The 27,708-nt window shown below is 57.9% G+C and overlaps 2 protein-coding genes across 20 annotated transcripts in view; one reads left to right on the top strand and one right to left on the bottom strand.

Moving 5' to 3' along the window:
- Positions 1-20,195, top strand: part of NCOR2 (nuclear receptor corepressor 2) — a 234,201-nt gene extending 214,006 nt beyond the window's left edge. For 16 of the 19 annotated variants that reach the window (XM_080560143.1, XM_080560142.1, XM_080560141.1 and 13 more), the window contains 17 exons: positions 342-619; positions 1,332-1,695; positions 4,205-4,432; positions 4,588-4,833; positions 4,954-5,103; positions 5,542-5,682; positions 5,790-5,952; positions 6,634-7,067; positions 8,698-8,841; positions 8,993-9,141; positions 9,485-9,678; positions 11,401-11,550; positions 12,273-12,418; positions 13,625-13,678; positions 16,026-16,253; positions 17,684-17,863; positions 17,952-20,195. In XM_080560143.1, the coding sequence (XP_080416269.1) occupies positions 342-619; positions 1,332-1,695; positions 4,205-4,432; positions 4,588-4,833; positions 4,954-5,103; positions 5,542-5,682; positions 5,790-5,952; positions 6,634-7,067; positions 8,698-8,841; positions 8,993-9,141; positions 9,485-9,678; positions 11,401-11,550; positions 12,273-12,418; positions 13,625-13,678; positions 16,026-16,253; positions 17,684-17,863; positions 17,952-18,127 (3,425 nt within the window). In that variant the 3' untranslated portion in view covers positions 18,128-20,195. The remainder of the gene's footprint in view (positions 1-341; positions 620-1,331; positions 1,696-4,204; positions 4,433-4,587; positions 4,834-4,953; positions 5,104-5,541; positions 5,683-5,789; positions 5,953-6,633; positions 7,068-8,697; positions 8,842-8,992; positions 9,142-9,484; positions 9,679-11,400; positions 11,551-12,272; positions 12,419-13,624; positions 13,679-16,025; positions 16,254-17,683; positions 17,864-17,951) is intronic. The other 3 variants (XM_080560150.1, XM_080560155.1, XM_080560144.1) reach the window with 2 other exon arrangements.
- LOC308179656 (uncharacterized protein) overlaps positions 1-27,708 on the bottom strand; it is a 224,520-nt gene that overhangs the window by 38,328 nt on the left and 158,484 nt on the right. The window lies entirely within an intron of this gene.

The raw sequence follows: 27,708 nt of genomic DNA, 5'->3' as shown, positions 1-27,708 counted from the left end.
GACACGTTGGGGTCCGGCTGCAGATCTGCTCTGTGCTCAGACAAACTGCCAGTCTTGCTCAGCTTCTACCACCCTAAGCTGTCGCCGAGTCAGGGGTAAAATTCCCAGTGACTCGCATGAAGGCAGGCCGAAAGTAGTACAAAACGGGTCCAGAAACTGGTGGTAACGGGAGGGGGTCCTGCTGGGTTAGCGATGTAGTTGCATGTGCGCTCAGTCAGGTACCAGTCCGTGAGTTACCTGCATTAACTGGAGGCCCCTGGTGCTGAGCATCCCCATGGGGACTGGGAGCCCAGTGCGTGGCTGGGGACTCACCCTCTGCTTTGTCTGCTCGGGGGCTGCAGGAATACCTCGGTCCTACGTGGAGGCCCATGAGGACTACCTCAGAAGAGAAGCCAAACAGCTCAAGAGGGAAAACACTCCACCACGGGACTTATCTGATGCCTACAAGGTCAGGTCTCACGAGGGCCTTACTCCCCTGAAAATGAAGCCAGCCCACGAAGGCCTGGTGGCCACGGTGAAAGAAGCAGGAAGGTCAATCCACGAGATTCCCCGGGAGGAGCTGAGGCGGACCCCAGACATCTCCCTGACGAGGCCTCTGAAGGAAGGCTCCATCACGCAGGTATGGGCTCGCTCCTACTCAGCCTGCTGCCCTTGCAGGGTCTGCTCCCAACAGGAGAGAAGAGAGGGCTTCGGGGTTGCAAACTGCTCAGTATTCAGGCCCTGCTTGGGTATGGGTTCCCCTTTTCCATCCTCAAGCAGATAAATACAAAACCTCTGTGCTCCCTGGCATGTGAAGAAGGCAGTGCTCTGTCCACGCACACGGGAGTAGCCGCATTTGGCTCACGTTCAAGGCCAGAGGCGAATTGGTGCCCTCGGCAGCTGTGGCTGGGTGTGCATAGCCTTGGTCTCCTCGCTTTACGGGCAAGAGTCAACCCAGCGAGGCCAGTATTTAGGACGAAGCATTGCGTGCTGTCTCCTGTCGGGCTGCAAATATTTGGAGGGTTCCCATGGCACCTCGCAGGCCTACCTCATTTCACAGCGTGTGTAGGAGCGAGGCGTGATGGGCACAGCCAGCCCTCGGCAGTGACTCATCCTCGTCTTGTTGTAGCACAACACGACATGCAGAGCGGGCACCCCACCCTGCCCGTTTCGGTGCTGTTATCTCTGCTGTGCTGATGGCTGCTGCCATTTCACCGAGTAAACTGGTGTCACTGGTGTACCGACCCACTGACCTGGGAAGCACAAGCCCCGTTGAAGCTCGGTGGGGTGCAGTCGCTGCATCCCCTTCTGCTCTGTGCCCCTCTGACATCTCACCTGCCTTGTGTCCGCAGGGTACCCCGCTGAAGTACGACAGCGGCTCTTCTTCGTCGAGTACCAAAAAGCATGACGTGCGGTCCATCATCGGCAGTCCCGGGAGGACTTTTCACTCTGTACACTCTCTGGACGTCATACAAGACCCAAGGAATCTGGAGAGAGCCTACGAAGAGAGCCTGAAAAACAGGCCGAGCCCAGTGACAAACTCGGGCGGATCGATCGCCAGAGGGGCTCCCGTGATTGTGCCTGAGCCGGGAAAACCCCACCAAAGCGCCCTCGCCTACGAGGACCACCAGGCAGGGCACAGCACGGCGTTCAGCAGCCACTTGCACAGAGGGTCTCCGGTCTCCACGAGGGAATCCACGCCACGGCAGCATGAAGGTACTTGCCAGCCTTTTGTTGGATGCTAAGATTTGTGGCAAGGTGCACGGGAAGTCGCTGCTGACCCCACCTGTTCCTGGCAGGTGCCCGTCCAACCTGCTCTCCTGTTCTCCTCAGCTGGGGCTGACTCACGGGAGCTGGGGCATGCCTGCAGTGGGGTGGCTGAAAGGCGACCTTGGTGAAGCTGATGCTGTGTACAAAGTGTTTTCCCTGCCCCAGAGTTGTCCCTGGGCACCCTTGTTTCTAAAGGAGGTCATGAGAGCAGTGCTCCGTGCGCTGGGCAGGGGGATTTTCACCCTTTTCACCGATCTGGTGTTTGTTTGCCTGCCTTGTGTGTTTATCCATCACCTTGGCACCCGAGCACCTCACCGCCAGGTACACATAATCCTCCTGAGCTGGTAGATCCGGGCAGTTTGGCTGGCTGCTGGGGTCTGCAGCCTCCCCAGCCTGTTCTGGGGGGGGTCTGCCTGCTCCCCTTGGTTCCAGTCATCTCCTGTCCCCAGAGCCGGGGCTCCCAGGGACCAGGCACATGCTCAGGTCTGGTGATCTGGTGAGACCCACTCGGATCTAGAGCCCAGAAAGTCCTCTGGCGTTGTGGCACACCCGTGGGCAGTGCAGAACCCAGTCCCTAGGACACCTTGTCATCTCTCCTGCTAGCTACGGGGAGCTGCAGCAGCCCGGGGCACCGCTCTCCTCCAGCTCTGCGGCAGCGCTCTCAGGAGGTTTGCATCTCCCACCTGCAAACCCTTGTCCTACACCAAGAGTCTCATGATTTGGGGGCGTGCGGCACAAGGCACTGCAGTCTGCCGAAAACCAGGGCCGGGATGCGGCTCCCCTGAGAGGACCATGAGATGGGGCTGCAGAGGGCAGAGCTCTCCAAAAACCCACCGGTGTCACTCACAGCCGGCTGGGCACACCAGGGGTCCCCGTGGTCAGCAGATCCCGTTGCCGCAGCCTTTTCTAGCTGTTTTTCTAGCTAGGTCAGTGCTGCTGGGGAAGCCTTCAGCTGCTTTGCGGCGCTCTGAGATTTGCACATATGGTGAGGATGGCGCGGGGGAGGCAGCACCCAGGCTGTGGGGAGGGATCCCAAGGGAAAAATCAGCGTTCCTGTAAAACGCCAGCAGCAAAGTAGATTTCTGCCTGTCTGGAGATCACGGGGTCTGGGGACGCAGGAGATCTGCAGGAGCGGGGTCCTACAAGGAGTCGTAGAGCGGAGCTGGAGTGGAGCTTTCCCACGCCAGCTAGATTTTCCTCCTGCCCCTGCAGTAGGTTTGATTTATTCGTGGCCACACCAAGACACTGAGGTTTGTGAGAGGGGCAGGCGTGGCAGTGCGCCCGGCCTGTGTTGGAGCTGTGGTTATTTCCAAGTCCCCACCAGCGGGACCGGATCCGGCGCACGGAGGCGGGCAGGGACGGCTCGCTGCCCTCCAAGCCAGGGCCAGCAGGGCTCGGCCAGACATCGCAGTCTGTGTCCCCGTCCCTCTGCAGAGATGGGGCTTTTGTGCATGTGTTTGGCTGAGGGGGAGGGACAGGCTGGCTGCGTCTTTTTCTGAATGGCTCTGGGCTCATTTCTGTGCAATTTGGTGCAAGAGGAGCGTGTTCACGCTGCTTTGGGGTGGCTGTCAGCTGCTGTCCCCGGCCTGTTAAGAACACCGTGAGCTGGTGCCCTTTGTCCCAGGTGGGGCGAGAAGTGCCACCAATGCCCAGTGCAGGTTGGGAGAGCCAAGGGAAGGCCCTGACATTGATCCAACCTCGCTCCGTGTGTTGGGAAAGAGCTGACAGCTCCAGAGGGCAGCTGGTGCTTGAACCCTCTGAACCGTTTCGTCACCGTGCCCGGGAGTTTCTGGGGTCCCCGGCTCTGCCCAGCAGCCCTAACCTCTTCCTTGCTGGTGTACCAAGGAGCACGGCAGCCAGGCTCCATCGCGGGGTGCCTGTGCAGGGCGGGATGAGCCTGCAGGATGCCCGGTGTGTATGGAGGTGGGACGGATGAATAGGAAAGTGCTGGCATCCTCCTTGTGCAAATGCTGCACGGACAGCCATGCCCAGGGGACATGCACGGCCCTGCCAGTAGCACAGGGCTGCCACGGGTCTTGCGTGACCGCGCTCACAGTGCTGTTGTAGCAAAGATGTGTTAGCCCAGCGCGTTGCACCTTGTACCTGTGCCCTGTCCTGCTCCTTTGCTCGTGGGAGGTGGAAGGTGAGAGCAGGATGTCAAAGGGAGAGGTCCGGGTGGCACAGTCGAGGGTGGGAGCCCCTTTCCATTTCTCGAGGGGCACACACGGGAGGGTTTAGGACAGGGTTCTCCTCCTGGCTGTGACCAGGGCTTGGCCACCTTGGTCTCGGTGGTGTAATGTGTCACAGCAGCGCAGCAAGGAGGGAAGAAGGGTCCCTTGAGTTCAGGAGGAGCTGTGGGCGTCCCTTGAGGAAACTCTTGGCTGTGGGTACCCCTCGGGGACGTGGCTTGGCCATGGTGCTCAGTCTCTGACTCATTTCCTTCTGCTCGCTGCAGGGAGCATCACTGCTGGGAAGCCAGTGTCCCAGGACCGAAAGATCACCCCCACGTCAAGAGAACTCACCAACTCCAAGTCGCCACACGCCCCCGTGCCCGACCACCACCACCCCATCTCCCCATATGAGCACTTGCTCCGTGGCGTGAGCGGGGTCGACCTGTACCGAGGACACATCCCGCTGGCTTTCGATCCCGCCGCCATCCCAAGGGGAATCCAACTGGAAGCAGGTACCTTCGCCGGGGGGCATGGTTGGTTTGGGATTGTTTTTTCCTTGGCATGCTCCAAAACCTGAGGATGCGCCGGGCAAAAGCATGGCCTGCTGCCTCCCAAAAACCCACCCGTGGGGAAAGCCGCTTCATTTCTCCCTCCTCTTCTCTCCCAGCTGCTGCTTACTACCTGCCGAGGCATCTGGCCCCGAGCCCCACGTACCCCCACCTCTACCCCCCGTACCTCATCCGGGGGTACCCGGACACGGCCGCCATGGAGAACCGACAGACCATCATCAACGACTACATCACGTCCCAGCAGATGCACCACAACGCCGCAGCCACGGCCATGGCGCAGCGGGCGGACATGCTGCGCGGCTTGTCGCCCCGGGAGCCCTCGCTCGCCCTCAACTATGCAGCAGGTCCTTGTGAATCCAGCCGGGAGGGTCGGGGATGGGTTCCCACCTTTTGGGAGCTGTGGCTGGGGTCAAGCAGCAGCGGCTCAGCGTCACCCTGACAGCCCTCTGACTGCTCTCTTCCAGGAATCATCGACCTGTCCCAAGTGCCGCACCTGCCTGTCCTCGTGCCCCCCACCCCCGGCACCTCCGCCACCTCCATGGACCGCATCACCTACATCCCCGGCCCCCCCCAGACCTTCAGCAGCCGACACAGCAGCTCCCCGCTCTCCCCAGGTAACGCTGCAGCTTGCTTTTCCTGTGGGAAGGCAGTTGGGTAGGACTCCCTTAAACAATTCGGGGCCGTGAGCTCGGTGTGCTGGGGCAGAGCTCAAATTCATTCCCGCTCGGGGACCAGCGCTCCGGCTCCCTCGCACCAGCTCCTCTGATTCTGCTTGTTGGGAGCTTCGTTGCTTTTCCTCCTTTTCCCCGAAGTGGCAGATAGCAAACAGCTTTGTGGAAGGTCATATCCTGGAGATGGCGCCAGGACAGCTATTGCGTGATCTGCCCGGGCTTTGTCGCGCTGGTCGCCCCGGTCTGTCCTGCTCCTCGTGACCTTGGATGGAGCTGTTCGTTATCTGCTCTGCAGACACAGCGATGTGAAGGGCAGGCTGTGTTCCCCGCGGGGAATCGCGCTGTCTGCAGCCCTTTCACTGCCTTTCGGTTGGGTTTCAGGAGGCCCCACGCACTTGACCAAACAGTCAGGATCATCAGTGTCTGAACGGGAACGGGATCGGGAGCGTGAACGTGAGAGGGAGCGTGAAAAATCCATCCTAGTATCCACCACGGTGGAGCATGCACCCATCTGGAGACCAGGTAGGCTGGGGAGGAGCCTGGCTCTGCATCCCGGGGCCCTTGCTGGGTGCGGGTAGCGTTGGGACTCCAAAACAAGGGGCTGAAGCCTTTGCTTGTGTTTGCCCCAGGTACAGAGCAGTCCAGCAGCCGTTCCTCCTCGCACTCTCACAGCCACCAGCACTCTCCCGTCTCGCCCCGCACCCACGAGACCATCCAGCAGCGCCCCAGCGTGCTCCACAACACGAACATGAAGATCATCTCCTCGGAGACCCCCACCCCTTCCGTCCTGCGGTACGTCCCCATGCCACGCTCCCTGCCCCTTGCCCGGACTGCTGCCGAGGGCAGATGTAGTGGCTAATTAATGAGCACCACGCGGGCACCTCGGAGATGCAGAAAGGGTTGTTTGGGCCTTGTGGTTTAGTGGAGGACTTGTTAGTGTTAGGTCATGGGTTGGACTAGGTGCTCTTGGAGGTCTCTTCCAACCTAAATGATTCTGTGGTTCTGTGATTCCGTCTCAGCGGGAGCAGGACTGGGGCTAACGGGGAAGCTGTGATGGGGAGAGGTGGGTTTTGGTACGCAGTCCCTTCACTTTACCTGGTGGCTTTTACTGCTACCAGAAAAGAAAGCAGGATGTGTCCCAGTGCAGGTATCACTGCTCTTGCTGAAAGCTTCCTGGTTGTGGCGTTATGGAGGTGTATGGGCTTGTCCCATGGGTTTTCTTCCCTGCGGTCAATCCATCCAGACCACAGCAAATACCCCATGTTATTGTGGTGGGCACATGGGTGGCAGAGGTTTCATCTGAGCCTTCCTCACCTGCTCCAGCCCGGGCCAACTCTACGCTCAGAGCAGCTTTGAGTACCTCGGCCAGACAGGGCTAATACCCGGGCTAAACACTTGGGCTCTGCCAGGTGCTTAGCAGCACTCCCCTTTCGCCACATGCTAATCTTTGCTTCGTCCTCTGTCGCCTCCCAGCTCCTCATCCACCACTACCACGTCGCCGATCCGCTCCGCGGGCTTCCCCTCGGCCTCCGCCCTGCGCTCCTCCATCGGCGCGGTGGACGGCTACGCAGCCATGATGGACCCGGCCGTCCTGCAGAAAGAGGCCTCGAGGGCGCGGGAAGGCAAGGCCGAGCGACCCCAGCCTGACAACAACGTGTTCACCTCAAAGCTGCCCAGCGGGGCCACCCTTGAACAGTCGCCTTCGCCTATTAAAGCCATGGAGTCGAGGCCTTTACCCGCCTCCGGGCCCGGTTCTTCTCATCACTATAGCAGAGGACAGGGGAAAAGCCAGCAGCACCATCACCCTCTGGACCAGCAGCACGCAGCCTCAGGCCCCGAGCAGCACAGTAGAGAAAAGAGTCAAAGTAAACCCTTATCAATGCAGGAACAGGAGCTCCGAGCACTCGGTAAGACCACCACGACAGCGGCCAACTTCATAGATGTGATTATCATGCGCCAAATTTCTTGCGATAAGGGGCAGCGAGAAAGAGGCTCGCTAAGTAACGACTCCACTAGCGATGGTAAGAAATTGGAGGGGAGGGGCGAGACAGCTGTGGCCTGAGACTGATTTTATTTCGTTATTTCTTATTTTGAGTTGCACGTTTTGGCTACTGGCTTCGTCAGCTCCCCGAGTGTGCTTGTCCCTCTCCCTCCCAGTTGTTACGTTATTCCAGTCTTTATTTGTGTGTGTCTCAGGGATCTTCCCTTCTCCCACACTCTCTCAGTTTTTTCCATTGCCAAGCCCTGTTTTGCAAATGTTGTTCGGTTCCTGGTACTGCTTTTTACAGACAACAGCAATTTGCTAATTCTGATTTCCCCATGATTAGCAATTCCCAGGCAGTCTGTACGAAACAGTTGTGGGTAATAAATCAAAGGGGCTAAGACGAGAACTGGGTGTGTGAGCGTGACAGGGCTGCTGGCCACCCGACACGCACGGCCCCGCTCACAGTTGTGCCATGCAGCCTGCAGGATCCCCGGGGGCTCGGGGGCTGCAGCACGGGGGGGCTCTGTCGGCCTCCCCGTGAGAAAACGTGCAGAGGGCTGCCATTTCGGGGGTCTTTCCCCCAGCAGATCGCAGTAACCACTGACTGCGATCCTGCGTAGCACACAGAAGCAACAGGACAAGTTTCTCCGGATGGCAATGGGACGGACTCAAGGTGTAGTCTGCTCCTGGTGGGGCAAACCTTCCCCCAGAGCGCCCATGCGGGCTCCCAGCAGCAGGCAGCACATGGGGGCAGGGGGAGGCCTCTTCTTCGTGTTGGAGCATCCACCAGGGCCTGTTGGCCACCAGAAGGCTTCGGGAGGGTCGTGGGGTGAGGGTGGCTCCCCCCAGCACTTGCCCATGCCAGAGCAGCACGGTCCAAGCCGCTCCTGCTGGGGCTGGCAGGGGCAGCAGGGCAGCGGGGCAGAGCATGCCCCGGGCACCGGGGCCTCCCGGCAGCGCCGCGGGTCCCCTGCCAGCTCGGCCTGCAATGGGCAGCTTCTAGGAACTGAGCACAAGGAGGTTGAAGGTCTGTGGAGGCAGAAGTCATGTTACCAAACCCGCTGAGCTGGCAGGAGGCAGCGGGTGCCTCCTCTAGGCCCCCTGGGGCCTTTGCCCCTGGTCCCTGGATGCATGACCCGCCTGTGCCTCAGTTTCCTCCCTCTCTTGGAGGGTAATGTTTGTCTTTCATTCCAGCTCCGCACGTTTCGTTGGAGCTTGAGTCTGTGCAATGGGTTTAAAAGGCAGAGAAAGGTGAAGGAGCCTTCTTGCCCCTTGCAAGCGTGCTGTCTGTGCAGGAGGATCCTCACAGCCCGTGTGAGGGTCTGAGGTCTGCAGGGCCTCACGCTCCGTTTTCAAGTCCCTGCTGTTGGCATCATCGGGGATTTTTTTTGTAAAGCACTTTGAGATCTGTGCAGCCCCAGGGGACCATACAGTCGGCCAGACCTGCCAGGACTCCCCTGATCTCTTTTCTGCCCCCTTTGCCGACTGTACGACTGCCCACCAGCGACCACGGCCGCAGCACTTGGGTTTAACGCCCTTCTCCCTTTCCCCAGGCTTTCACGGTGGCTACAGCCCTGAGCGGATCGAAGCGGTGAGTCCCGTCAGCTCGCCCAGCCTGTCCCACGAGAAAGGGGCCAAGCTGCTGCAGGATGTGGACAAGGGGCACGGGGAGCACGACCCCAGGCAGAAGCAGCAAGGTGAGGGCAGGGACCGGCGGAGCCCAGCATGAGCCTGAGGCTGGCACGGTGGGCTTGGTGCCCCGGTGCCCTACCAGGATGGTGTTCGGCCATCGAGGAGGGGGACACGGGTGTCACCTGGCTCCAGCTCTGCTCTTTGTGCCTCCTCCAGCCTCGCTGAAGGCCTCGGCCCCCGAAGCAGCCCACCTGCAGCACCTCCGGCAGCCCGACGGCCCCCAGCCCCAGTGCCAGCCCCTGCAGTCCAGCCAGAGCGTCAAGGGCATGAACCAGCGGGTGGTCACGCTGGCCCAGCACATCAGTGTAATTAACCTGGTTTTCTCCTTCCCCTGGGGTGCCCAAGGAGGAGGGAAGGGCCACATCCAGAGCCGATGTGAAATATATCTGGTGGGGAGGGCTGGGAGTGATGCTAGAGACCTCAGCACTGCTGGTCTAGGGCTAGGGAGAGCAGGGTGCGTTGGGCACGGTCATCCCACGTCCTTGCATCACAAACAAAGCCCATCGCAAGAGCTTCTGCCGGCAGGAGGCAGAAGTTACAACCCTGCAAGAACAAACCTGCCTAATTCCTTCCTGCTTGCCCTCAGTTATGTCCTGCAACATGAGAAGTAGAGACCAATTCTGCTTCTGACTCAAGGGTTTCTTCTAGGAGGTCATCACCCAGGACTACACGCGCCATCACCCTCAGCAGCTCAACTCCCACATCCAGACCCCGGTGTACTCCTTCCCTGGGGCCGCGTGCCCCGTGCTGGACCTGCGCCGCACCCCCAGCGAGGCTTACCTGCAGCAGCAGGAGCACGCAGCAGCCTCCAGGATCTCCCCGCAGAACGAAGGAGGCAAGAGGTGAGCTTAGAGAGCCACAGTGAGCACAGCCGGGATCTGCCAAGCCGCAGTGCAGACTCTGCCTCAGGTGGACCAGGGCTGAGGAGCTGGGCGGATGCCCTTGGTTACATGGCACCCCAGTAAGGCGCTGGGTAGGGCAGGCTGTCATTTGGCACTGCTGGATTTAGGGTCCTAAGCTTGGGGCTTGCGTGGATCACTTCCTTACATGGTCCAGAGTGTAAAACTGCCTTCTGATCCAGGCATTTTTGCCCTGTGGTGCCTCTCTTGCCATCCCTGTAGTTTTAGAGATGTTTTCTAGACCCTGTTAGAGTCTGTCTGTGATCCTTCCCCAGCTGGCTGGTGCCACAGAATTGTTTAGGTGGGAAGGGACCTCTTGAGATCCTCCAGTCCAACCGCCTGCTCAGGCAGGGTCAGCTGGAGCCAGTTGCCCAGGGGCCAGTTGGGTTTTGAGCATCTCCACTGATGGAGACCTCACAACCTCCTTGTGCAGCCTGTCCCAGTGCTCGAGCACCCTACAGTAAAAAATAAATAAATAGTTACCTTGCACTGAGGTAGAATTTCATGTGTTTTGGTTTGTGCCTGTGGCCTCTTGTCCTGTCACTGTCCTCAGTCTCTGGCACAGACCTTTCAGACCACAGGTGGTTCAAAAAAAACCCAAAGAAACGTGTTTACCATTGGTTCAGAGTTAATTTTCTTTTCATCAGTCTTAGTGAATCAGAGGCTTGTTAGACACATAAGCCATGTCTCAACTCTAATTACCCATTTCAGGCAACACCTTTTTTTCTTTTAAAGTCACTTCTAAATCATGCAGACAGCAGCACGAGGAAAGTCTGATTGCTGTTGTGCTGAGTTGGAAAAAACGGGAGTCTTTGCCTGGGAGTCTGAGAGCGGGGTCTGTGCTCCCACCCTCAGTCCAGCAGCTCAGCGAGACCCAGATGTGTCCAGGAAACAGTGAGGTCTCCAGACCTGTGGTTCCTCGTCATTGTGTGATTATTTCCCCAGCTCTGCATGGTCTTAGAATTGGATTCGTAACGTTAGGGGAGAAAGCCCAGCCCTGGCCACCCAGAGATGAAAAAAAAAAAAAAAACCTGAGAAAAAGAAACCACAGAAAGAACAAAGACGTGAATTCCCAGAACTGGCCGTGAGGAATTCCTCCCAGACTCAACCCTGGCCGCCTCCCAGGCACCGGCTGCACTTGGAGGGCTGCATCCATCCCCTCCAGGCTGCCTCCGTGTAGCCCTGCCAGGCCAGATCCTGACCCCGCCACGAGGTGGATGGGAAGTGGCAGGCACTGTCCCTACACCCCTCACGTTAGGAAATACGACGGAGGATCAGAAGCCGTGACCCCGGAGGGTTGGCGTCCCAGCCCTCTGAAGGGATGGGGATGCGCTGTGGAGCAGGGGGACGCTGGGGCTGAGCCAGAAGGTCCCAGGGCCGCCCCCCTCGCATCTCCTGGGATATTTGGGGCAGTTGCTGGCTGGCCTGCTGCCTGGAAATGTGGGCCACAGCTCAGCCCTGCTCCTCACGCCTGCGGTTCAAAACATGCCCGAGCTGCGCTGCTCCGAGGGCTTGTGTCAAAAGGCGGCGTGAGCCCGCAAGGGTGGGGAAGGCTTGGCTCTCCTCCCTGCAGTACAGCAAGCTATTTTAGTCCTTCCCCCCAGCCCCGTGCGGAGACGGAGGATGTTGCAATAAACCGATTGCATCTCCCCACGCCATCCCCAGGTCCCCGGAGCAGAGCAAAGCCTCGGCCGGCGGCGGGCCGGACAACTGTATCGAGCCCGTCTCTCCACCAGACGGCGTGGGAGAACCGGAGCACGCCAAGAGCGCCACGTACCCGATCCTGTACCGCGAGGGCGAGCAGATGGACCAGAGGTATCGCAGAGCCAGGGGACGGTGGTGACAGCCTGGGGATGTGCCCGGCCCCGTGGTCGCTCGGACCAGGAGGACAACCGGCCTTGCCTTGCCCTGAGACGTGGCCCCATCCCCGTTTCACTGGGGGCTCTCCCCTCCTCACAGCTCCGATAATCCAGCAGCAGGGGCCAGCTGGCTACAGAAACCTTTCTGAGGAGCTGGCCTACGTGCTCATCCTCTTCCTAGACATACGGCCACGCTTCCTGCCCACTGCTCTGCGCCGCAGCCCAGCCACGTCCTGTCCCTGTCCTCTGTCGCTGCATCCCAGCAGCTCCCCTGTGTCCCCCCAGACCCCCTTCTCCAGTCCCAGCTGAAACATCTCTCTATAGAAACCGTCTTCCTGAGTGTTCGGCCAAGCAAGAGATCTGCTGGTAGGGAACTGAGTTTTAGGTCTGAGAAGGGCACTTGGTTGGGCTCGTTCGTTGCAAGGCGGGAAGTATTCAGGCAGAAGATTTTCTCTTGCATCCAAAAGCAGTGTCACATCCCGGACCCTCACACATCTGTAAGGGTGCTTCAGCTCTGTGCAGTACGTTCATGGCAGGGACAGGGAGGAAGGTTGGAAATCCCAAATACCTCAGGAGCCCCGGGCTGGTTAGGAAGAGTTGCCCTAAGGGAAGAGGCCTCACTAGGTGGGACTTTGCCTTGGACCTTGCAGAGGTTTCTGATGGCTTTTTGCTTTGCAGGATGGGGTCCAAGTCCCCAGGAAACAACACTCAGCCTCCAGCGTTCTTCAGCAAGCTGACGGAAAGCAACTCTGCCATGGTGAAGTCCAAGAAACAGGAGATCATCAAGAAGCTCAGCACGACCAACAAAAATGAGACGGAGTACAGTAAGGACATGTGGGGAGCGTATATGGGGGCACTAGGGGGAAAGCTTTGAGGACACATTAAAAAAGGGAGATTTGGGAACGGGTGCTGCTGCGTTACAGGCTGGGAGCTCCCAGAACCATCCCATGCTTTGTCGGGCAGTGCAAGTGCCAAATGCTGTTTAGGTTGAGCCTCCCCAGCCCTGCTGGTGCCAGCAGTGGCGGTGTGCATCTGGGGGGCCTCCCAGCCGCGCATCACCCTGCTGTGGGGCTGTCAGTCTCACCCGTGTGGCAGTGTCAGATAACCTCAAGAGGAAGGAAATAATGAGCTGAGCATGGAGGAGACTTAAGAACAATTGATATTTTAATGAATGGCCAGCCAAGCTGAATCCTCCCTCCTTGAGATGCATCTCCCCCAGCCGTTACTTTAATCCTTACATCAATATTGGTGTAGCTCTGTGGAACTAACCAGGCTGGCTTATATTAGAAATTCAGCCCGTTCATTCATTAACCACTAATAGAGTAGATAGGATCATAATTTAATTTAGCCCAGCATTATACAGTCAATACTAATTCAATTTGAATCCATCTTACAACAGCTGCATTGGATAAGAGCGACCAAGCTGTCTCGTCTCCTGGATGATGTTACCATGAGCCAACAGTATTGTTATGCCCCTTTGGGGACGTGTGGCTGAACCCTGTGACCTTCCACACGTTTCCTTATCAAGGGAAAATATACAGAAATAGGAAACACCTCTCATTTGATGAGGATTACTGTTATTCCAAGGAAAGCGATATCCAAGTCAAACAGCTCAGCTAAAAGGGAAAATATTGATTTAACGTTTCTTCTCCTCCTCGCCCTCCCCACTGCCCAGACGTGCTCTGTGGATGTGGGGATGCGAGCCTTTGGAAATCCCGTAGGCAGGAGAGGGTTCAGCTTCACAGAGCTCGTAATCCGCAGCGCCGGAGGGAGGGAGGGAGCTCAGCACTGGGCATGGGCATCGCCCCAGGTCTCTGGGCTCTGCCTTTCTGCCCCTTCCCGGCTGGCGCGACGTGCCTGCTGTGGCCCAGGTGGTATTTATGGTCCCGGCCAGCACCCGCAGACCTGCTCCTGCTGCTGCCGGCCCCGGTGCTGTGGTGGGCACAGCGAGGTCTCGTCGGGGCTGGCAGGGCCGGGCCGGCCTGCGTGCGCTGCTCTCCGTACTGAAGAGCTTCTTTGTTTTTCTCCAGATGTTGGGCAGCCTGGGACAGAGATTTTCAATATGCCAGCGATTACCGGAGCAGGTAACTCTCGCGCTGTATCTGTACCGTACCTCACTCCATGCAGAGCTCACCGCTGTGAAGAGCAGGAGGCTCGGTAGATTTCAGCATTTCCTTGTTTTGTTTTGCTGTAATACCGAGCGTTGTGGCTGGTGGGAGAGTGGAGCCGTGGTACTCTTCTGTAGCTCCCGGTGTGATTCCTCCGAAAGCCTTGCAGGGTTTGAGGAGAGGTTAAAAGCTGAGCTGAAGGGCAGCGCAGGAGCTGAAATGGGGGGTTAGGAGCTTCCCGAGAGGCACTGCACCCTGCCCAGGCCTGCTGCACCCACGGCTTTCAGCCCAGCTGGGAGAAGAGGAGAGCGAGCAGCTTAAGGAAGGGATTTTGGAAAAAAAAAATGGGGCCAAAAGCAGCCCCATAGGGTCGGGCAGGCAGGGTGGGCTTCCTGGACATGGGACAGGCCAGCCCGAGGCAGGAGGGTGGCACGAAGGCTGTTGAGCTGCTGCCACCTGCGTCCTGCGTAGCTGCCGAAACGTCGGTGTGGGCACACAAATGGCACCAGGAGAGCCTGCTGCGGGGTTTCGCAGCAGCACCCAGCCCTTGCCATCTCGTCTGTGTGAAGGTCCCGTGGCGTGGCTGGGGCTCTGGGACCAGGCTGGTGTCCCAGAGGGCAGGAGGCACGTCCTGTACATCCTGCCTGCCTGCCCCCATCACCCCCGGGGATCCAGCCCTGCCAGCAGCGCAGCTTTCTCCCATGAATCCCCACTGACGAGTATTAATTAATACTTAATCAAGTATTAACACCCTCCTACAGCGGGGACACCTCCAGGTTGTTATATTAATAATTAAGAGGAGGAATGACCAAGGGAAGGAGCCGGGGGCTGCGCAGCAGCAGGGGGGTGCCACACACTGGTGCCACACACGCTTCCCGTGCTGGTCTGCATCCGTAGCATGCTGATACGCCCTGGGGTGAGGTCCGAGCCCCGGCCTGGGGGCAAGGACTTGTGGGGTAGGGGGGCAAGGACTTGTGGTGCAGGGGGGCAAGGACTTGTGGAGTAGGAGGGCAAGGCAAGCCGTCAGTGGTGTCCTCGTTGGGAAGAAGTGGCTCCTGTCAGCAGCTGGGACCCGATGGTCCGTGGCAGACAGAATTCAGGGGTGAAGCCTGACCTCCCCAAAGCCTCCCCTGGTTAAAGCTGCTCCTGCTGTGCCGGAGGGAGGAGCAGAGCATAGGGAGCCGAGGAGCGGGGTCTGGCTGGAGGGGGACCCAGGGAGACCTTGCCCCTTCTCAGGAAAAGGGGAGCCGTCCCTTTGAGAGCGGAGAGGCAGCGATCCCAGCACGAACCCCCCCCGGGACGGGGCGAGCTGGGGGCTGTCGGGGGGCTTCCCTCACCAGCCCGCTGGTTTTGTGTCTGTATTTTGCCCTTGCTTGTTCCCTGTAACCGCCGCGTTGGGAATGACGGTCGCGTGGCTGAGCCTAGTGCCCTCTGGTCCCTGTGCGGCGCTGCACCATAACTGCATGGCTTCTGACACTCACAACCACTCGGACACACCACCTCGCCTCTGCAGCCTGTCCCGTAGCCACGGCCGAGCCTGCGAGGGGGCCCTGGTCCGCCGCGGGCCCCCAGCCCCATGGGGAGGAAGGGAGTGGGATGGGTGAGGGGTGAGGGGCTTGCAACGAGCGCGAGGAGGGATGGAAGGACTCTGCCCTCTCCCCCAGCGTAGCCTGGCCCCACAGGGTCCGTGCCCCTCTCCGGGGGCTGCTTCCCACCTCTAATGCCAGGGCCAAAATCTGGGCACCTCTTTCCCGTCCACTTTTCATGGGGTTTTTCCAAACGCCCCCTCTTCCCACCCTGTCTCTTCCTCCATGGAAAACTGCCCCAGCCTCAAAGTTCTCCGCACACCTACGTTTACGGACCCCAGGGGGGGTCTCCTCCTCCCCACGCGCTGCTCCTGGCCGGGCGGGGAGCTCAGCCCCCTCGGTGCTGCCACCCCCCGGGGTGCAGCAGAGACCCCTCTCCCCTTCCCTGCTTCCTCCGAGCCCTCCCCAAGCCCCTGGCCCCAGGCAGATGGTGTACGCAGCGCTCCCTTCCCACCGCCAGCCCCTGCCAAGCCCTGGGGTGGGATGGAGAGGGGAGGAGGAGGAGGAGGAGGAGGAGGAGGAGGAGGAGGAGGAGGGGGGCCAACCCGCGCCGAGTGCTTTGCAGAGCTTTACAGAACAAGATGACAAAGTTTGTTGCTTTGCGAGAATGTGCTGACTGTTTGTTTCTTCCCTCCTCCCTTGTCTCCTTTCTCCCCTTTCCCCGTCCCCCCATCTTTCTTCTCATTTGGCCCCCCCATCTCCCGCCCCCTCTTTCCTCCCCCTCCCGTATCTCCCAGGGCTAATCAGTTGTAGGAGCCAGTCGGTCCAAGAGAATTCCAGTACCAACATGGGGTTGGAGGCAATAATTAGGAAAGCCCTAATGGGTAAATATGACGAGCAGTGGGAAGAGCGCTCACCTCTCAGTGCCAATGCTTTTAACTCTCTGAATGCCAGTGCAAGCCTGCCCGCTGCTATGCCCATAACTCCTGCTGATGGACGAAACGAGGACGTGCGCTCCTTGCCAGGTCTGCAGCCCTCTCCACCTTCGCTCTCTCTGTGTTATTAATTCTCAGCCTTTGTTTTTCCCCTTTTGCGGGTGGATTTATTCCCCCCTCCGCCCCCCGTTTTTGTTCATTTTGGTTTTCTTTTCTCCCTGCCCCAGCTTTGAGCTTTGTGAATCCGCTGATTAATCCTGGTCTTGTTTGATGTTAATTTAATAGTCTCGGAAGGTGCTGTTGCTTTCTCTAAACCACTGACTGTGCTCTTTCCCCACCTGTTACAGTTTTTTTAATATCTCCCCTTTTTTTTAATCACGTAAAGGAGGGTGGGGGAACCCCACACCCAAAAGACCAAAGCCATAACCTAAAAGAGCCACCCCAAACCGCCTGTAAAACCCCCTCCCGTGCCCAGCACACCCAGCAAAGCCCCTTTTGCTGTGCCTCGGCCCCGGGCAGCAGGAGGGGACGCCAGGTCCAAGCGGGCAGCGCGTGCCCGAAGCTGGGCTTCCCAAAGGACAGGCATGGGGACACCGGGCAGGGTCACGCTTCCCTCCTCACCCCGGGCTCAGGAGTGTCAGGGCAGGGTCTGGCTGAGACAGACAGGGCCTGGAGCAAGAGGGAGAGCTTAAGGGAACCAGAGGGGACAGGTCAGGGACATCTTCAGAGACCAGGGCTGGGGACGAGCCCCTGGCTGCTCTGAGCACCTGAGGGCCCCGGCTGGGCGCTGCAGGGGGGTCGCTCAGCGCTGGGGGGCTGGAGCAGAGCCGGGAGGGTCGTTCTGCACGGCCCCAGCTAAGGAAGGGAACCAGAGATGGGTCAGGGAGGCGTTTGTCCCCCGCACGCCCACTAAGGGCAGGGTGGTGCCGGGGGCGGCCTCCACCCCGCGTGACGCCAGGGCAAAGCCACGGGGCCACGTGTTACCATCCGGGCCAGCTCAGAGCAGGCGCTCCCCGGCTTGCTGCAGAAAAGCTTCTCTGGCCACTGCATGAACCCAGCAGCTTCTTCCACCCGCGCTTCCCTGCGCCCGGCAGAGGCTGCCCAGGGCCGGTGGGGTGGGACACAGAGCCCGTCCATCCGTCCCCCTTCGGGAGCTTCCTCCTGCTTAGCTGGGCTAACGTACCCGGCACAGGCTCTTTTGGCCCTTAAGCCTTTCAAAATCTGGCTGATTTTGCTGTAAGAACTGACTAAGGACCACAGGGACGGGGAACACGCTCGGGGCTGCGGCACCCTCGTGGCCACGGGCTCCCTGTAGCTGGCCACATAGCGGCACGTGGATCCCCGTCCCTCCCGCGCCACCACCCGCAGCTGCAGGCTTTCAAACCGCGCGTGGTGCTGGGGAAGCGCTGGGTGCATGCACTCCTTCCCCCCTGCCCCGACCCCCCCAAAATCCATCGCGGCCCGGTTCCCGCGACCGCCTCCCCGCGGGCCGGGTGACGAGCGGGCGCTTCTCTTTGCAGGAGGAGGGGGAAAGCCAAAGATCGCTGCCAGGCCCAACAGCCGCAAGGCCAAGTCCCCGGCGCCGGGCCTGTCCTCCGGCGAGCGGCCGCCGTCCGTGTCCTCGGTGCACTCGGAGGGGGACTGCAACCGGAGGACGCCCCTCACCAACCGCGTCTGGGAGGACCGGCCGTCGTCCGCAGGTAGGGCCCGGGGGGGGCCGCGTGTCCCCGCAGCAGCCCCCCGGTGAGCCCCACGGCGCTGACCCCCCGCCCTCTCCTCCCCGCGCAGGCTCGACGCCGTTCCCCTACAACCCGCTCACCATGCGGCTCCCCAGCGGGGTGGTGACGGCGGCCCCCGCCGCCCCCCTGCCGCAGGGGACGCCCGGCAGCCAGCACCACGCGTGGGACGAGGAGCCCAAGCCCCTGCTCTGCTCCCAGTACGAAACCCTTTCGGACAGTGAATGAAGCGAGCGAGGGGCAGGGAGACGGCGACCAAACCGACGGCACGGGGAGCGAGCGAGCCGCCCGGGGCGAGCACCCAGCGCCCCGGCCCCGCTGGCTCTCACGAGCAAAGACGCAGGAGCAGAGCTTTTTTTTGGGTTTTAATTTTTTTTTTTTTTTTTAACGTTCTCCTCCCAACCAGCCAATTTGGGGGGGGGTGATTTTTTTTTGTTGTTGGTTTATTTTTCCTTTTTTTTTTTTTTGTTTTGTTCTCAACATCTGGAAATTTCTGCATCCTCTTCAGTCTAAAAAAGAAAAAAAAAAAAAGCCTTAACGAGACAAAACCCAAGGATCCCACCTTCGTCCTTGCCAGCATGGCTGAGCGGTGACCCCGCGCTCGAGAGAGGGACCGAGTGGCCGCGCAAGTCCCGGGGCCGCGCGCACACGGACGCTCTGCTCCCACGGCGCCGAGTGAGGGGCTCCGTGGGGCTGTGCCACGGAAACACAAAACCTTGAGACGGTTTAAAAAAAAAAAAAGTGATTTAAAAATGTCAAATAGGATCGAACCCAGTTTGGTTTCCCCCGGCTGATCTGAGGGTGGGGAGCCCATCGTCCCGGCCGCGCGGGACGCGTTGGCCTCAACGCGCTTTGAACGCGGCTGGGAGGAGCAGGGGAGGGAGGGAAGATCCGTTTCTGAAAAAAAAGCTGGTCCCTTCGGTGATGGATATCCCGGGCTGCAATTGGAGTGGGAAGAGATTTCCCCGGGGGGGGCTCGCGCACCGCCTGGGGACGGGCTCGGTTGCTTTAAGTGCATTGTTTTCTGAATGGTGAGAAAAGGCAATTGTAAATTGTATTGGTCTACAGGGTATATTTTTGATACCTTCGGTGAATTATGTCAATATTTTACGCAAGGAAGGACTTAAACAAAACACAGTATTACATGCTGTAAAAGAGGTTCTGTTCTTACACACAGGCTTTGATGTGTTTGTCCATTGTATGGAAATGTTTAAAAAAGAAAAAAAAAAAAAAAAAGAAGGTAACAGTGATCCATCAAAGTCGTCTGTAAGTCAGGAGAATGTATGAACTTAGATTAAAAAAAGAAAATCTTGCCATGGTTGCAGGGCCCCCCGTTACACACACCTCTGCTAATTCAGCAGAATCCGTTTGCTGGTTGCAGTCGTTGATTCTCCAGAGCCCTCCAGAGCTGGCCGGGTGTAGGGGCAGCGCGGGCAGGAGGCCGGCATGGCAGGGAGTTCACAGGAAACTTTAAAAAAAAAAAAAGAAAAAAAAAGTTTTTATTGTATTTTTGTGATACACACGAATGCTCTACTTTACATTATTTTTTTCATTCCATGATGTTGGATCATATCTGCAGTTACATGGTTAAAGAACAAAATATTAGACTTTTTTCATTCACTTCTGCTTTCTCGCTCTGGGGGAGAAAAATGGCAAAAAAAAAAAAAAAAACACAAAAAAATGTATTAAATGCTTTGCATTCTATACGCTAGAGGAAACAAGACCACGGCACAGACTTTCCGCCTCTCCCGCTGCGGGGGGAGCCAGCCCGCGCCGCCTTCCAGCAGCTCTTTGATCCGCCGCGTGTCAGACAGCGAGGATCGCCTTGTCACGTTCTCGATGGTTATTTCTTTTCCCCCTGCAATGTTCCCAGGGTGATTCTGATTTCAAAGCAAGAGAATGATGGTGTTTGTTGTTTGTTTGGGGCTTGTTTTTTTTTTTGTTTTGTTTTGTTTTGTTTTTCGTTTTTTACAATGTACAGGTTTTTAATGTTCATCAATGTTTGTGTCTTTTCTGTTGTGCTTTTTTTTTTTTTTTAAGAAAAAAAAAAAAAACGAGACAATGCACAAGCGATGTGGAAGTCTTTCAGTTCCCAGGTTATTGCTGCTGGTGTCTTCATGGCTCTGAGATGTAAAGCTAACAGAGCTGATGTCTGGGCATAACGCTATTAAAGTGTCGCAGATTTTGCTGGGAAAAATCCAAATTCGACCCATCTTCAAAGCCGCCTCCTTAACCTTTTCAGACAGAGAAAAAAAAAAAAAAAACACAACAAAGAATAAAGTTACCACTTGGCACAGTAGCAATACTGTGTGCTGCTTTGGTGTCTTGAGGAGAGGCCGAGCCAGGGGCAGGTCGCTGTTGAAGAGCGGATGCGACTGGCAGGGCCGCGGTGCCCAGAAGCGTGGAGCAGCGGTGTGGAGGTGGCGTGAGGATGGCTGGGGCTCGCTTTCTCCGTGGTTGGGGCTCGTTTTCTCCGCTGAGGGGACAGCCCCGGCCCCGCTGGCCCTGGCTGTGGAGACGGCGCTGAGCTCGGGCGGCGGGACGATGCGCGGGGCTGCCGGCGCTCCCTCACCTTGCGGCGCGCGAAGGGAGGCGTCGGGCGGCGTTTGGGTTCCTCACCCTCGGTGTTGCCCTCACAAGCCCTGTCACCACCCAGCCAGGGCAGTCTTGTCCCTTTCTGCCCCAGGGCACAGCCCCTTGGGACATCCCACGCCAGCCAGAAGCGACCCCACGGGCTGGGCTGGGCTCGGGGCCTGCTGGCTGAGGTGGGGAAGGGCAGCGGGGAGCTGCCGAGGCACCACCTCATGGCCGCCACGCAGCAGGAGGAGGTTACACAGCCCAATTCTGTTTGCTTTGCCCTTTCCACCATGGCTTCGTGTGCCTGGAGGAGGGGCTTGGAGCTGGTGGGCTCACCCAGAGGCCTGGGAGCGCTGAAGCAAAGCCGAGGCCTGGCCCAGGGCTGCACTGCGAGGGCCTCGCTGCGTTTTCAAGAGGCGTGAGAGGTTTGTGAGGTACTTTTTAGTCAGCGTGGGGCTGATGGCTCGGTGGGCGTGTGGCCTGCGCAGGGCGGTGTTCTGAGGAGGGGTTGGTGGTGCCACAGGGCTGGAAAGGCCTTGGTGGCACCGGTTCCATGCTGGAGGTTTGGCCCTGTCTGGGGCAGCCCGTGTGGGGTACGTGTGTGGGGTTGGCTTCAGCGGGGTCCCGCCCTTGGGGAAACCTGGAAGCGGGGAGCTGCTGCTCCTCTAGGTCACGAGCACTGCAAGCGGCACCCCCCCGTCCTGCCCTCGCGTCCTCCTGCCCGCCAAAGGCTCTGTTTTCACGCGCTTTTGCCCCAAATCACCCAAGTCGTCGTACTGCCGGCCGTGATGCATCCCCATCCTGCAGCCAAGGAGGAGAAAGGCATGTTAAGCTGTTAGAGAAACAAAACAACCCCAGTTTAAAGGTAACGTTAACCGACTTCGTAGTTTGTACAAACTGGCAAGCAAATTATTGGGCAATTTATTGTTTCAGCTGTACCGAGGGGGGAAATATCTATCTTTTGTACAAGCAAATTGTGCATAGCTGTTTTGAAGTGAGTTGTATGATAGACGGGGCTGTATATAGAAACCACGAGGTGTAAATATTTACGCAGCTTGCTCTGAAGGGGTGGTTTTCTTCTACTGAAGGTGAAGGGTTTGTTCACTGTTATTTTGCTCAGCGCGCCCACCAGCAAGCGGTGTGGGCAGCAGTGGCCGAACACTGCCTGACTGTTTAAATAATAAAAAGGCAAACAAACAAACCAAAAAAAAAAAAAAAAAGCTTCTTTGCCAGCAAAATACAGCTCTCCTGCTCTCCTGCTTCTTTCCGTGCGTAAGCCCAGGAGGAGCGAGTTGATGCCACAGCATGGGTGGGAGCGGGGCAGGTTGGGGACCCCGTGGTGACGGGGTGCAGCTGGGGGCACCCCTGGCAAAATGGGCTGAGAGAGGGGGAAAAAGGGATGCTGGGGGCTCTGCAGGTGGGAGCTGCGGTGTGCACCCCAGGCTGGCCCTGGCATTGGCACAGCGTTGGCCCCACGTTGCACCGTGCCCCCCCGGGGCCTGGCGGTGGGGCTGGGGCTGCCCGAAGGACCCTGCCCCGGGTGGGTGAGGGGGGAGCTTGCTGGCTGGAGCTCGAGGGGCCTCGCACGCTTCTCCTACGGCTTGCAGGTGGGTGCACTGGCTAAGTCACAGCCCCCTCTTTGCCTTGGTTTCCCTATCTTTCCCTATCATTAATGTGTCTCCCATCAGCCTGAAACATCTCAGAAGAGGGATTTTTCTTCTTCCGCTATTATTATTTTTCTTATTTATATTTTCATTTTATTTTACTGAGCTGCTGCGGGCAGCTCCCCAGACATCAAACAGCCCCTGGGTTCTCCTGGCAGCAGTATGTGTTTGGCCACCGAGACTTCTTCCCCTGACCCTGCGTGCCCCAGACTATTTGTTGGCTTTTCACAGGGGAAACAGAAAACCCTCCCAAAACAAAACAGCCCCCTGAAGCTTTGTTTGGGCCTGGGGAGTGGGGAGTGGGCCCAGGGGCTGGGGGACCCTGAGCCCCAAGGATGGCTCTGGGACCCCTTAACCAAATGCCACCAAATGGACCCCTTGGCTTCAATGCTCCTTGAATAGCAGCCAAGCGAAACAGTGTTCAGCTGTGGTTGGAAAAATAAAAATAAAAAGTTCTGGTGATGGATAAACCCTCCCAAGCCCTGCAGGGAATTATTGGGGAAGCTAATTAGCTCTACCTAATTAGCAGCTGGGACAGAAGCGCTGGTAGCTGTTTGCTGCTCTGGATTGCTTTACCCCTGATGTCCGTCCCGTGGGTTTTGGTTGACTTTGGCTGGGCCCCAGCCATCAGTCCCCCTCCCACACCTGTACCCACGGGATTATTTTTTGGCATGGGAGGTTGAGGTGTGGGGTGTCTGGGGGCTGTTTGGAGCACGAGGGTTTGCGTTGCTGCCTCAGAAAGTGGCCCACAGGAGCGAAGGGGCCTGGGGCTGTGCTGCAGGGGGATGTGGAGGAGGTTTTGTTTTGCAGGGCAAGTGGTGAAGGGGAACAGGCTTCCCGCTGCAGTGCTGGGCTGAGGGGTATGGCTGTGGGTGACTCTATGGAACTTAACCCATCAGAGGGCTATTATTGGTTTTGCACTGGTGATCTTCAGCTGCCTCTTACGGCGCTCAGAAATGGGTTTTACAATAGTAATAATAATACCATTTTCCTCCTGAAAGGAGCAATGGGCATCTCTGCTTACAGGCATAAGGCACAGCATTTCAGGTGCTTAAACCCTAAAGGTCCGTTCAGGCTGCCCCAAGTCGTGGGGGATGCTCCTGGGCTGTCTGTGGTCCTGTGCGACCCCGTTTGTCTGTCCGGGGGAGCACGGTGTCCGAAAGGCTCCTGTCCCCGGGCTGGTGAAGGATCCACACCAGCCTGAGAGCCCTGGCAGCACCCAGGCGCAGCGAGCCTGCAGCCGCGTGCGCGAGGTAGAGATGTGCTGGCTCCTAAAGCCTGAAGATCTCTGGGCCCAATGAGAGTGGTTTCTGCTGAAGTTCCTCTTTTGGAAAGTCTTGCTGCTCGGAAGGCAATTAGAAGTTAATAAATAGCACAAACAGAAGCCAGGTTGTTCAGCTTCCCGCCTCAGGATTTCAGTGGTGATGAGGGCTGACAGCAGTTGCCCTGGTCAATAATTCACACTGATGCTGAAGAAACAGAAGGTGGGAAAACGCTACATTCAAGGCCAGCACTTATGATTTAATGATGGAAAACTTCAGGCCTACTTGAAAAGCTCTTACATAAGGAGATGAAAATGAAATGGGACAAAAGCAGATGGCTTCAAAAACCAGCAATAAAGAAAAATGTCAGAAACCCAGACTCACTCGGGTTTTGGTTTGGTGGCAAACAGCGATTTTTGGAGGGGAAAGGAAACATAAAAGAAGTTCCCTGAAGGCTTTGCCCTCGACAGAGGCTGTAAGGAGGTGCGGGAGCACCGTGACCTTCTCCTGGTGGTGAACTAATGTTTAGTTAATATTATGGGGCTGGTGTTTTCCTTTGTTTTCTTTTCTTTTGGAAAGAATTGAAGCAAGAGGAAGATTTTTTTTTCAGCCAGGCCTGGACGAGTCAGAAGATCCATGAGGAAACAGAGCGAGACTGCGGTCGTCCTCCCTGCATCTCTGTGCTCCGGCTTCTCCATCGCCCTGTGCGCCCTGCTGGTAGCAGGGAGGGACGTGGCTGTGGCACCCGGCGATGGGCTCGGTAAGATCAACAGGTAAAAACGCACCAGAATACAAAGGACACGTGGAGTTAGCACTCATCCCTGTGCCCTCCCCGGGAGGCAGGTTGTGGTGCGCACCCAGCAGCCCCAAGCAGAGCATGGGCTCTGCAAGAGAGCAAAAAATTGGTAACGGCTCCTAGGAGCCCTGCAGCAGGAAGCGTTTCCTACCATCCCGCAGTGGCAGTCTAAATAGCCACTCACCGCTTCTTGTGATTTGCCCTGAAATTATGTATGCTCTCTGATAACGATGTGGATGGAGGGCTGAAGAGATGATTTTGGCAGTTGATGAGACGTCGTAGGCTGGTGAGTGCCCTGGAAGGAAACCAGAGTGGCTTTTGATGCATGCCTGGCTCTTATCGGTGCTGGGCAAGGGCGCAGGGAGCTTTGGCTGATGCTCTTTGGTTTGTGAGCCGGGCCAGGGAAGGGCTGGGCTCGCATGAAACTTGAGAAAGGTGTCACTGTGTGCATGTAACAGTTGAATTATCGTCAGGTTTGTTTATCCTCTCATTTTTGGCCTCCTGTAATTACCAGACTGAGTATTTGTCAGGGCTCCGGGCAGCGGAGTGGCAATAAATCACTTGCCACTGACTGGAGGTTGAGCAGTGTCCGAAGCGAGGTCGGTGTCACCGCCAGTACAAGTGCAGTGCTCTCAGTTCCTCTTGTCAGCCCCTGTGAGCGGAGAGCAGGCAGGGATTACTGCCCACGGCGCTGCCCGGTACTGGATTCTGCCACCTGTGTGGCACAGAGCAGAGCAGCAGCCATGCGTTGCTCCTGGTGCACGCTTTTGAAGAGCACAGGGCACTTCCCTTTGCCAGGAACGGTGTGAATGGTGCAAACGTCCCCAGCCTGGTGAAGTGTGGTGTGTAGGGAGCGCCTTCACAGGGTGCTCTGCTTTAAGCAGACGCTGCTTTAAGCTCAGCAGGGCACTTCCACGTAGAAAAAGCAGCAATTGTCAGTGAAGGCTGATCTTTGGCCAGACATTTTTGCTGCCCTCACCCAACTTCTTTTCATACTTATTAGTCACTCGCGATCTCTTTGATGGCTGGCTACGTGCCAGCTGGGGGAAAACTCTGTGCTGGTACTGCTGAGGAGATGGCAGGGGCAGGAAATGCCGCCGTGCTCCCATCCGAACGTCTGCTCCCAAGGACGCTGCGTGCCAGCTCAGCGTGGTCCCAAACTCTGCTCAGAGCAGCTCCACCGTGCACACTGCAACAGCCCCGAATCACCTCTGGTGAGAGGCGGGTGCTGAAGAAGTGTGGGCTCCTCTGTTTGTGGAAGGCTGGAGAGCAGGCAGGCAATCCTGGTCTAGCTCTGCCCGAGATGCAGGGAATGTTTGCTGCTGCTGCTTCGTCCTGAGCCCTGTAGAGAAAGCGAAGTGGCTGCCAGAGGTCAGGCCCGAGGAGCCTGGCCGGTGCGTGCCTGGAGGTGGGCGCCAGGTCTGGAGCTGGATTCCAGTTGGACCGAATCAGAGCTCCTCCCCACAGGGATGTTAATCCTGGGCCTTGGGTTAGAGCCATCTCCAGCTTTTGTGGTTTTGGAATAGAAAAAGAGCTCCGTTCTGTTCAACAAATCCTTATGCCCCGTCTCCAGACCCAGATGACAAGTCACAACCATTTCACGTGGTGCTGGCTCCTGAGACGTGAAACCCATCTCACTGCCCTGCGCTGGGCCCACTTTTAAGCTACCAGGAAAAGTTCAGTCCCCGTGGGCTGCCGGAGCGTCCTGCAGAGCTGCCTCCTCCATCCACTGGAGAAGGAGAAACCAAGCGGCGGAGGCTGGAACCACGCAGCAGAGGTTGCTCCTGGGTCTCTGTGCAGGGGGAACAACCTTTTTATTAGGTCCAGATGTTCCTTTCTGCCCCGGGCCGTGCTGGGAAGTAAAGCAACGTGTGTTAATGTTGGCTGGAAGAGCCTCGCTGGAAACAGGCTTGAAGGAAGCAGGGTTTCTCCTGCACCCCATGTTCTGGGTGCACCAGGGCGATGGGCCAGCTGGGGCCGGCACAGGAGGCGCAGGCACAAGCGATGGGGGCGATCTGAGCAGCCCCGTTCCCTTCGGTGACCAAGGATCTCCCAGCCGCAAGCAAGGCTTTTACCAGCCACCCACCTCCCCAGGGCTTTCTGCTAGCAGCGGTCCCCTCGGCCACTTCTGCTGTCCCCGGGCCACCAGCAGGTGCAGGAGGGCCGGCACAGAGGAGCTCGTGCTTCCCTCTGGGTGACGTCCCGCCGGGTTCGTGGGGCGATGCGGCGAGCCGCTTGCTGCAGAGGGAGGACTGTGCGTGAGGGGCAAGGCTGCGCTCCAGATGTTACTCCTCACCATTAGGCAGTGTTTAAAAATATAGGAGACTTTTTTTCTTTCTTTCTTTCTGAGCGCACATCGAGGAGAGACCTTTGGAGGGGGTGAGCGGCAGGGAAGGGGCTGGGCAGGGGCACGCAGCGGGGCTCTCCCGCAGCCGGGCGCTCGCCCCTCTGCCAGCAGAGCTTTGCGGAGAGCTGCGCCGGGCACTGCTGGAGCCGGGCTCGGCCGGGTCCCCGGGGTCTGGTGCCAAGCCTGGAGGCTGTCAAAGCACGTGGCTCGTTAATAGCGCGTTCGGCTACGGCTGGGGCTTGCGCACAGGGCTGGCGCTGCCAAAATGTTTACAAGTGCTGGGGGACTCGCAAAGAGCCCAGGCTGCGAAGTTGAAGGGCAGAGCTGGAGGCTGAGCAGCGCCGTGCTTAGCAAAGGCCCCTGAGCCTGGGGTGCTGCTCGGCTGCTCCCCACGTTCTCTTTGACAGCGGGCTCAGGCTGGAGCTGTAGGGGGTGGAGATGCTCAATTCCTCTCCCAGCTGACGGGGAGTGCGTGGCTCTGGATGCTGTATCCCCTGCTTCCATCTTTATTACGGGGTAAAGCCCACGAGCAGCCAGCCGAGGATGCTCTTAGAGGCCTGTGCTGCTGCCAGCCCATAGAGCCCCGCTGGGAGCTGGACCCAAAGCTAAAACCCGACCTTGTGCCAGCTCTGCAGCACAACAGGCCGACAGCTCCATGGCACCCGACCGAAACCCAGCAGTGGGCACCAGCACCTTGCGAGCGTACAGGCACTGGGGAGCCCCTTCCTAAACCGTCCGACAGCGAACATCCTGGAGGGGCAGGTGCTAAACAAACTCCGTCAGAAACACAGCAAAAACCCATCTGGGAGTGGAAGAGGTCAAAGAAGAATACGAAGGCTTTTATTTCCTGAGGCATTTGTCAGTAAGACAAATGTGTTTTCTTAAATTCGCTGCGTTCTCCTAGCTGGCCTCCCACCCAAATGGACTTCCACTAGCATAAAGCAGGGTGTTGGCTTGTGTCCTTTGTAATCCAATGCTTGCGGATTCAGACGAGGAATTGGTTGGATCACTGCTTATTATCAGTAAGTGGGGCATGCTTAAAAGAAACGGGCAGATTTCAACACTACGTCTATAGCTAGTTTCTTGCTGTCGTGTTCCTCTTGCCCTTATTATTTATGTTAAAATGATAAATGAGGGATTCATGGTTCTAGCTGGTTTATGAA

The sequence above is a fragment of the Anser brachyrhynchus genome (assembly GCF_964034855.1).
Source record: "Anser brachyrhynchus genome assembly, chromosome: 17".
Lineage (NCBI taxonomy): Eukaryota > Metazoa > Chordata > Aves > Anseriformes > Anatidae > Anser > Anser brachyrhynchus.
This window is presented reverse-complemented; position numbering and strand designations above follow the sequence as displayed.